This window comes from Vespa velutina, chromosome 3 (genome assembly GCF_912470025.1).
Source record: "Vespa velutina chromosome 3, iVesVel2.1, whole genome shotgun sequence".
In the NCBI taxonomy this organism is placed as follows: Eukaryota; Metazoa; Arthropoda; class Insecta; order Hymenoptera; family Vespidae; genus Vespa; species Vespa velutina.
Window position 1 is genome coordinate 135,436 of NC_062190.1, and position 10,426 is coordinate 145,861.

General features: G+C 34.3%; 3 protein-coding genes across 6 annotated transcripts in view; 1 reads left to right on the forward strand and 2 right to left on the reverse strand.

The window, feature by feature from the left end:
• The window catches only part of LOC124947781, a 214,979-nt gene that overhangs the window by 83,042 nt on the left and 121,511 nt on the right, over positions 1-10,426 (forward strand). The window lies entirely within an intron of this gene.
• On the reverse strand, positions 271-8,135 carry LOC124947777 (sodium- and chloride-dependent GABA transporter 2-like). 4 transcript variants are annotated; one of them, XM_047490394.1, is made up of 11 exons: positions 7,731-8,135; positions 5,610-5,921; positions 4,966-5,100; positions 4,763-4,891; positions 3,569-3,650; positions 3,114-3,485; positions 2,534-2,750; positions 1,671-1,820; positions 1,403-1,606; positions 1,144-1,314; positions 271-1,073 (listed from the first exon to the last, which is right to left on the reverse strand). In XM_047490394.1, exons 2-11 carry the CDS (start codon positions 5,914-5,916, stop codon positions 936-938), a joined length of 1,905 nt encoding a protein of 634 aa, XP_047346350.1. In that variant the 5' UTR covers positions 5,917-5,921; positions 7,731-8,135; the 3' UTR covers positions 271-935. The 4 variants fall into 4 exon arrangements, with proteins under 4 accessions (XP_047346350.1, XP_047346351.1, XP_047346348.1 ...); XM_047490395.1 differs by having other exon boundaries at positions 2,534-2,727; positions 3,358-3,485; positions 3,569-3,692; XM_047490392.1 differs by having other exon boundaries at positions 3,569-3,692.
• LOC124947783 lies at positions 8,897-9,983 on the reverse strand. The gene is made up of 2 exons (XM_047490413.1): positions 9,642-9,983; positions 8,897-9,452 (listed from the first exon to the last, which is right to left on the reverse strand). The coding sequence occupies exons 1-2, from the start codon at positions 9,962-9,964 to the stop codon at positions 9,101-9,103; spliced, it is 675 nt and encodes a 224-aa protein (XP_047346369.1). The 5' UTR covers positions 9,965-9,983; the 3' UTR covers positions 8,897-9,100.

A 10,426-nucleotide genomic window follows, 5' to 3' on the forward strand; every position in this document is an offset into this window, starting at 1 on the left:
ATATATGTGTATATATATATATACACACACTCACACACACAGACACACATAAACACACACACACACACACACAGAGCACGTTCTTCGTCACTGGTATTTCGTATATGTAGTTTTACCCATAGAAACTATACGTATAATCATTTAGCGCCTTATGACCTATGACGATACGCACATCTTGATCAAGCATAAATAAGCATCGAAATTAATCTTGTTCCTTTTTTATATAAATTGATATAAAAATTTTATAATGAAATGCACAACATCGAGACGTACCAGATGTTCGTGTCAAATATTATTACTTGTGTTCCATTCGATATACATTATGTAGATAAGAAAACTATAATAAAACACTTATACCGTTTACTTCTTTATAATATCATATAGTAATTTATATTAATACTAGAAATATCATCTTTCATCGTCATAACAACGTTATGGGAAAATAAAAGATAAAAGATTTTCACGTAAAATATAGGAAGCATTAAAAAGAGTTAGATTCGTATTATATCAGCGTATCATCGTCGTTTATTACGTAAATACTAAGTGGAAATACTAAATGGAAATTCATATTTCAACGATCTATTCCCTTTGTCATGGTCAGAAATACTGCTCGTTTCATAATTTCCTGTCAACACTTATCACAACGCTATTGAATATTAAATTAATCAAAGAAGAAATATCTGTCCTATAAATCGCACAGCCCTTCGTTCGTTTCTATATTAATAAGATATCAACAAGAGATATATTGAAACAATCGGAGAAAAAAAAGCTAACCGAAATAGCGTCCGAAAAAAATTGATAAATAAATGTATCATATAAAAGAAAGATATCAGCTACATTGCCATTTCACCAAATTTCAACGACAAATTGCACTCTTAAACGCTAATCTCGATCTAAGAACATCATCATAAGAACGATAGTTGTTACAGTCTCGATCATGTTTGACTTAAAAAACTACTGTTCTTCGTTATCAAGCCAGCACTGCTTTCCGACATCGGTATTACCGTAGATTTTTCTCCTTTGGGTAATTTCGAATGAGACATTATGTTGGGTTTCAGTCCCTTCGAAATGTTCTACAAGTAATAACGAACATTGAGGAGAATGAAAATGTATAGAAAATATGATATTAAAGAATAATCTCACCTCCTTAATCGATCCCGGTGTTACAAAGACGTAATAAATCGCATAAAGGGGTATCCAAATCATCGATGAAATACTTAAGCAAAAACCAACGATCTCCGCCCATATCGGATACTCATAATCGTTCCCATATTTCAATGGTTTATATAGGACGCATTGAAATATGAAGATAAACTGAAAAAGAGAAAAAAGGAAAGAAGATCCGTTGATGTGTTGTCAATGATAAAAAGAAGATTGTTGTTTCCTCAATTGTTATACTCACTGCCATGATCACGGGCGCAAAGAAGATCCAACAGATGTACCAAAATTTATTCAATCGTATTCCCATCATCTGGTGAACACAGTCGCAAAACTTTTGTGCTCCGAAAAACCACGATATAGCTATCGTTTGGAAAAAGCATACCCATAAAATGGACATTCCACTTGCCGAATAGAAATCCATTAATTGAAATATATAAACGCCACCCTGAAAGGGAGATTTAACTATTAAATGTAAAAAGTATTTGTAGACATTTTAAAAGATTACTAACATTTGTCACCATAGGAAGCCCTAAGGAAAACATCAGGATACAAATGACGATGGTGAATTTGCTTCGGTGAGGGCGAAGATCCGGCCAATTATCGATGATACCGGTGATGAACGAATCGACGATGCAAAATTCACTATCGATTCCAAGAATCTATAGTAAAAAATTTAACTATTATCATTAAACTTCGATACGTTTGATTAATTTTTATTTTATATACTCTTACACGGCATTATAACGACGAGCAAATGTGTTTTTACTCCGTTGACAAATAATTTTAACGAGTTATTTTGAAAATTTGTTCGATCTTATGAAAAAATAAAAAGAAAGGGAAAAGAACTTTTTATTTATTCGATTGCCTGTAAAAGAAAACCAATTATTCTGATAAAATAAATTTTAATTCATTTTCAATCAATCAAAAAAAGTGAAAACAAAATAGGAAAACTAAAAGGGTACTACTGACAATGTTTCACCAGAAGAAGGTAAAAGGAAAAAAAAGATTACGTCCTATTCTCTACGACGATCAAACAAATAAGCCTTAAATAGAAATGAGAAATGTGCTATCTATCTTCAATAAATCTTCTTATTTATTGTACAATTATTTTTCTTACGTCTCGTCATTTGCTATTATCAAAGAAAAAATTATAATGTAAGTCGGCGAAGGTGACGAAGTATCGAGTTCGAAACGCAAACGCATTAAAAAATATGGAGTATATTATATATACATATATATATATATATTTTTTTTTTTTTTTAAACAGTGTGTATCTTTTTTTTCTTTTTGCTGAAGAAGAGAGAGAGAGAGAGAGAGAGAGAGAGAGAGAGAGACGTTAAAAAGTCTCTCGCTGGAACGATAATTTTCTTACGAGAAGCATGACGAAGAATATAATAGCCCAAATCGGAGCGCCAGGAAGCTTTAGAACGACCTCAGGATACGTGAGAAACACAAGGCCAGGTCCGCTCTTGACGACCTCAGACACCTCAGTACCTTGTTCCAAAGCGATGTGACCCAATATCGAAAATGTCAGACACCCGGCCAGAAGACAAGTTAGGGTGTTGACTACGCAAGTAATTAGTGCATCTCTGGAAGATAAAACTCACTAAAGATTTCTCACCGGAGAAGGCCTTCTTCTTCATTGATCGATCCTGCTTTCAAACAGGCTTACTTTCTCTTTTCTCGTTTCATTTTTATTTTCTTAACATAAAGAATCAATCCTTTCGATCGAGCTAATGAACAAGAGCAGAGAGAACCGTTTAGGATTGAATGTAAATGTTTTACGGTTCAAAAGCCGAAGGTCATCGATAAAGAGAAAGATTAATCCTTAATTAAAAAGCGAGCAATAAGAATTTGAATTACGTGCCATCTTTAATACCTCGAGCCAAGAGTAGAAACGTATGTAGCAAACGGCTGTAGCAACGAGGTTAAAACGTTAAATATCGTTTTACCTATAACAATTGTGATGAAATCTATTGTAAGATCCCAAGGCAGGTAAGGCGCCGGTTCCAATACTGTAAGCGAAGAAAATTTGTGTCGTCCCATCGATCCACGGTCCGGGACTTAACAATTCTTTCCATCTTGGCGTCACGTAATACAGTAAACCATCGTAGGATCCCTCCAAGGTCACCGCTCTTCCCAAAAGAATGAAAAGCACCACGTACGGGAACAAGGCTGAAAACCAGATGATCTTACCGCTTTGATGGAGGCCACGTCGGATGATAAAGTAAACGAGTAGCCAGCCGATTATCAAACAACCCAGGAGTTCCCATTGGATTCCACCGATGTTTTCGATACCGGATGTAACTCCAAGCACCCGCCGTCTGAAGATAAATAAATAAATAAATAAATATTCTATATATTTATTTGTTTATTTCTAATGATCGCCGAAAGAGCGATTGCATACTCGTAAAATTCTTCTACAGGTGTGGTGTGATGATAAGTCATGTTCATGGTATCATTTTTATCATTTTGACCGATCTTACTTTCTACCGACGCATCAAAACAATTCTTTGTATTCCACCAATGTCCTAATAAGAGAAAGGAAAAAAAAAAAGAAAAAAAAAATTGAAAAGTTTAATTGCAATATACTTACTTATATTTATACATCTATATGATATACATACCTATATACTTTTACCCGTGTGTGTATACGTATATATTATATGTCGGGTGTCTCATCTCGAACGATACGATTCACAAATTTTTAGAGATAAATATAATATTTATCGTAGCTTTTTCATAGACGGCAGTGATGTTTTCAAGATACGGAAGTCATCGCAATTTCTTTTCCAATTGGCATCTATATTTTAAGCCTACCAAAAGTCGTAGAGAGAATATCTATCTATACGAATACAAGCTGCAGTGTAACCTTTCATCCATATTTCATCGAGTTCTGGCGCCTTGAAATTTAACAATGTTAGCAGAAGTATTTCTCGCAAGAGATATTAGATATTGTCGACCGTTCGACATTTTCGACATCAGAAGGTGTCAGAATATTTATTCATGAGAGATAATGTTTCAATTAATAATTCAACAAATCTTTTCACTCTATATGTACGCCAATATTATGAAATATTCAACGATTCCAACCAAGGAAACTAAAAAAGAAATGATTAAGACTTCGAAAATGTATAAAGAAAAATAAATAAATAAGACAAGGACAAAATTATTGATGAATTCATTGCTCTATTCCGTGCTCTACAGAACTAAAATTGATCGCATAATAATAGTTTTTTAAACTTCGAGATACCATAACTCTGTGAAAAAGAAAACCGTAGGTGCCCGTTTTGTTCGTATTGATATTCTCTAAAACTTTTGTTGCTCATAAAATATCGATTTCCATTTAATAAAATTGTTATGACCTTCGTATCTTGGCAACGAACATTTCTATGAAGTAGCCGCAAATAATATTACATTTTCATCCTGAAAGCTACTCTTATTTAAAGTATATTTTGCTTATAAAAACGATAGGATCGTAGATATATCGGCATATCGTTTAACATGAGACATCAGCTATATATTATATATATATATATGTATATATGTATATATATATATATATATATATATTATATAGTATAATGTATAATATATTTACCACAACTACTCCAAGGGACACCAGGTAAATTAATGAAGGTGCTTATAAGATAAAAGAGAGTCCAGGCAATAATTATGCAGTAATATATGTCAAGAAAAAAAACAATAGTCATCGTGGCATATCCTACACCTACGAAGGATATAATAAAATGATTATATTTCAGATATATCACGATCTAATTAACGAAGATTTCTACAACTTACCTTGTAACAAGGGACACAGTTGACTAACAAGAGTCATTCCACCAGCTCCAAGGTACTGTCCAATGGCGACTTCTTGAAAAAATATTGGAATCCCACAGAATAGCATAGCGATACCGTAAGTGATAAGAAATGCACCTGCGAAGAAATAAATGACGTACTTTTTTTTAATGAACTAAACGTAAATCATTACATCAACGTGTACACTCGCGTGATTGTATCTAAAAATAGGTAAAGAATTATTAAATATATGTTTTGAGATAAGATTGATTAATATTTAAAGATCTATCAATGGTAATGCGTTCTGTCATTATGAAAGAGAGAATGAAAAAGTAAAAAATTTGCAAGTAATTCAATAGAAACTTGTATAAGATTTTTCACTCCTATAATCGTGTCGATCGATTCCTGATATAATATTTTTATCGTTTTCTTACCGATGCATGACAATAGCAAACGACATTATCGACAAAGTGTAGAGCGTTACCTTTCTCCAAGTGCAATAGCTTTAACAACATTCGCATAAATTAATTTCAAGAGCATTTATTCGTAACACTTTTTGTGATGGCGAGGACATAAAAAATTTCCGACGATCTTAACTGATAAACTTGAAAAATTAATTATATTGATTAATGTAAACTTTAATTTACCACCGCCGTTCTTGTAGCAAAGGTAAGGAAACCTCCAGACGTTTCCTAGGCCGACGGAAACGCTGATGCATGAGAAGAGAAAGTCTAATTTATTGTCCCAACCTCCGCGCTCTGCATCTTCTTCGCGACTCACAAAATCCGTTGATCTTCCTTGAGTAGCGGACGATGAAGTTTTCGAAACAGCATGCGATTCCTCTTTCTTCATCTTCCCTGCCGTTGGCCCAGACTTTGCTTTAAATTCTATGAAAGTCTGATCAGAATCACTTTGATTCTTCTCCCCGTTCCAATAATACATTTTTTCTGCCATTGTTTCTGAAAGAAAAACGTCTCCGTTATTAGACATAAATATTTTTCTATCTTCTTACAAATCCAATTATTTCATTTAAATGATTACCCTATTTCTCTCTTTATTTGCAAATTTTTATAAAAATATCTCATGTATGTATACATCGTTTGTTTAATATGAAAGTACTCGTAATGTGGGAACCAGTCTCGTGTCTCCATTCTTCTAATTTAAGTAGGCATTCGTAAGCAGGTTGCCCCCAAGGACCCGAATAGCTTAGTTATTTAAAGCAATTGTCTGGAAAGCTCATATCAAATCCCTAGTAGGCAAGTTCTACAGTATGATTCTAAGAATTATACAGATACTGAGTGAATTTACGTGACCTTTGACATACGTTGCATATATTATAATGTCGCAAGATCGATTAAAAAAATGACGACGGAGCGATTATATAAATTACTCCTTCACGAAGAATCGTGTCATCGGGCAATCCGTTATCTGGTAACATGCGATTCATGATTATATGAAGATAGCTTTTATTAAAGAAATTATGACAACAAATTGGTAAATTACTTTAATAGAGCAAAACAAGAAAAATCCATTAACCTTCGTGCAAAAAGTTATTCGTTAACTTTCGTTCATTGTTTTAATAATAATTAAATTACAAATTCGAAAGAAAAGCACAAATATGTTATTGAAATTGTTGCCTGAAAAGACATTATACAAAAGGAGCCTTTTACAGAGTTATACTTTCCGTAAAAGCTGTCCTTTTTAATTTTTTTTTTTTTTTTTTTCTTTTCCACCGCGTGCACACTTCGATGTGCACACTCAAATCGATTCAATGAATAAAACGAATCCGCAGAAAAATAACGAAGAAAAAGAGTAAGAAGAACACGCGTCGGAAAATTGTGCGCGAACCTATTTGCATATATGGACACGTCGAGTACACGTTCATACATCTTTTATGATTGATATTCAATCCTAAATGAGTGATCAATTCGACCAAAAGTCAACTCATAGTAAATTAATTGTATTAAAAATTAGTAAGAAGGATCGATTCGTATATCGAGAGGAAATTTATTAAATTATCATAAGACATATCATATCGAAGAATATATTAACAATATTATTAATATATTAACTAGTATATTATTATTCGATAAGGTCAACAAACAAAAAAATCTCACATCCAACAACAACGATAAATTCTTCATGTAGCTTATCCTGAAATATATTTTTTGGCGTTAATATGCACGATCTTTGTATTTCCCAACTTTGTATTTTCTCCAGGGACAAAATTACCCTGCTTAAACTGATTATACCTATAGATCATGCGAGTTACGTAACCCTGTACAACTCATCAGCAAGATCTTCGATTCGACACTCATACTCGTGCGAGATATTACTATGGACCAGTGAACGCAAATATACATGTACGTATCTGTGCGTCATCTGCCTATATGTGCGATTGTTTTCGTGCGATCCAATTCGCTTCCATGGACCATCGTGCTTGCGTGCGTGCGTGCGTGCGTGCGTGCGTGCGTGCGTGCGCGCGCACACAATGCTCATGCTAGAAACCGCAGCGCAAAATCAATAACAAGGTTTATATCACGTTACTCGCGTACACGTGGACGGATATTTAACCATGAACGTTTTTAATAATAAAGATCTCTACGAGCTCTCAAATGTCTACGATATCTCAAAGCCAACTTAAACTTTTATGATATTCTCCTTGTTTATCGATTGTTTCGTCCAGAACGATTTATTGATGCAAATTAATAGTCGATAAAACACAAGGCTGATATGTTAAATATCTTTAAAAGAATAACGAAACTTACCGAAAAAGTTTTCTTTGTTTTCGTTCTAAAAACTCCGTGGATCTTGTTACCAAATGCGTCACAATTAAAGAAAAAAAAGGGGGAGAAGGGGGAGGGGGGGGGATGGTTGGGAACGAATCTCACAATTTCACTCCAAAAATTTTAAAAAGTAATCCGATCGAGACAAAAATCATGAAATAAGCTTCGTTTTTGTCGGAATTAAAAAAGGTTGAAAAAAATTTGATGAGTTTTTTCTTTCCTTCTTAAAACTATCAAATGGTAAAGTTAAAAAGATAGGTCACAGTTTTGATCATTCAACGGAAAATATTTTTTTCTTATTTGTTTAATATGCCTTCGACTGAAATTACCGACCGCTATTTTGTTCGACCTACCCCACAAGGAATATCGTTACAGAATAATGCTTCGGTGCAAGACGGGGAGTAATTCTCTCTCTCTCTCTCTCTCTCTCTCTCTCTCTCTCTGTGTGTGTGTGTGTGTGTGTGTGTATGTTTTTATCTCCCTCCTTATACTACAGACGCATGCGCAATGAGAATGTATACCTTCTCTCGTGATCGGGCCATGGAAATCCTGAGTATACTGAGGGAGTCGCAGGACTCTCGTCACTATTTCTTCTTTCTTTTTCATCGATTAAAGAAGGATAACATAAGATGCGACATTAACGTACGTTCTTTTATATCTGTGTAATACACATTTGTGCAAATAAATAACGAAGATTTTTATGTAATTAAACTATTATGCAAAATACGAATATTTGTAACTATTATGCAAAACGTTACAAATGTATTCATTTAAAACCATCGATGCATACAGGAGACGAAGAGAAACATTCACCAAAGAAAATACTCGGAGAGATGATTAATGGAGAATCATAAAAATAAACCACAATTTACTTTATTGGATCCCAGAAAAAGAAATAATTTTATAAGAAAAGTTCATCCTAAAGTTATTTTCACGTAATCTCATGTTATCCATAATAAGAATATAAAACGCTCTAAAGCGTTCAATGTTATTCGTCTAAATAAACGCGAATTTTACTTTTAAACTATTATGCCTAATCAATTATTCACAAGATATCTAAGCGTCAATTCATTCTTTTCGAAGGTTCAACCTACCAAAAAAATTAATGATTCGATCATCGCCAGGGAAGTCCATTACCTCTTCCCAAATCGAATAAAGGCAAAGTAAAAAAAAAGGGGGAAAAAAAAAAAAAAAAAAAAAAAAAGAAGAAGAAGAAGAAGAAAAAGAAGAAGAAAGGAAGAAAGGGAGAAAAAGAAAAGAATAATCATCATTCGGATCATCGAATCATGATGCTTGTATCTATATTTGTAATAAAAATGACAAAAAAACATTCTCAAAAGAATGGAATGATTTTAACATCCGCTCGATTTGTCACTCGAATTGCTGGGTATAGCTGTGTGACAGCCACGTTTATGACGCCTGGGTGAAAATTTCTCTGCTCGTTGTGTTTCTGCGACACCCGTTACAGTATGCACCGACTTCATCGATGCTTTCCTCTGCGTCTCTTTACCAAAATTCAAGAAATTCGGCTTGGGCGTCCAGTTAGTTCCATAACAGATCGGATGCACCTGCTGACGTTTCGTTTGTTTAATATCATTCGAGATCTCCGATCCATAGTCTTCGCAGAGAGAACTTAGATCGCTTCCATCCGCACCATCGCAAGAAGACTTGTCACTATCCCAGGACAACGCAATTTCACGTATTCTATGGGGAAATTACAGTGTTAATTAAAAAAAAAGAAAAAACAACGTATACTCCAATTATTTAAAGATATGTTCAATATATTTCGATTATTAAGATGTGGAAATTTGATACTGTTAATTATTCTTAAATATATTCGATGAGGAAAATTCAGTTAAAATTCTAAAAGAAACATTTCTATACAACACTAACTTCTTCGTGAGATATTCGATATAATGTTTAATCGCGATAAATAAATCCTGTAGAACGATTGAAAAATCGTCGAGGAAGGCTCTGACACGAGTCGTAGATATTGCACAGGCTAACGCCGAGACCGAAAGTGACATTGAAATGGTCCAACTAATGAAGCCGGCCGAGAGAACTGGTGATTGCGTTGGGGACGGATAATACAAGGACCAAACTCGTTGCCACCAAGGATAAACTATGTCACGATATTCAGTTTCCTGCATAATTAGGGTTAGACTCAGAGAAGCGATACGGTGAGAAAATAAATTCCAATCATTATGGTGGTTCATTTAAACAGTTTGCACTTTCCCCACGGGTATACTTACGTAACTCCAATAAAGCCAAACCATGCAATAAAGTATTCTTTGGAAAATCAACCAAGACCAGAAAACCGTATCGATTGCTGCCCATGCGGTGGCGATCTTGAAAGTTTATTGAGAAAAAAGGAGTCAAAGTTCGGATCTTTAAATTCGATTTGAAAAGGAAGAGGAATTTTACCTGAAAAGTTTTATAGATCAATGGGAAGCCGTTTGTAGCTTGAAAGAACCACTTGGAATTCGGTGGATTTTTCCAGAAAACTAACGTCATCGCGGTCAAGATCAAAAGTGACGGCAAGGTATGAATGAAATCCGGACCAACGGCTACCTTGGCATATTCGCGAAAAACTTTGTGCTGAAGGGAGAGAATCTCATGGGGAACGGAAAAGAACGTGACTATCTGGGCGTGTACGCCGTTCAGACAGGACATTACTG

What these genes read in the sequence shown, in the direction of transcription:
- LOC124947783 (XM_047490413.1), bottom strand. Translation starts at nt 9,964, where the DNA reads ATGAACCACCATAATGATTGGAATTTATTTTCTCACCGTATCGCTTCT. An exon ending in ATCGAATATCTCACGAAGAA is followed by an intron (nt 9,453 to 9,641) that starts GTTAGTGTTGTA and finishes ATTTCCCCATAG; the next exon opens with AATACGTGAAATTGCGTTGT.
- LOC124947777 (XM_047490392.1), bottom strand. Translation starts at nt 5,916, where the DNA reads ATGGCAGAAAAAATGTATTATTGGAACGGGGAGAAGAATCAAAGTGAT. An exon ending in ACTGTGTCCCTTGTTACAAG is followed by an intron (nt 4,892 to 4,965) that starts GTAAGTTGTAGA and finishes TATCCTTCGTAG; the next exon opens with GTGTAGGATATGCCACGATG. An exon ending in TTGCGCCCGTGATCATGGCA is followed by an intron (nt 1,315 to 1,402) that starts GTGAGTATAACA and finishes TCTCTTTTTCAG; the next exon opens with TTTATCTTCATATTTCAATG.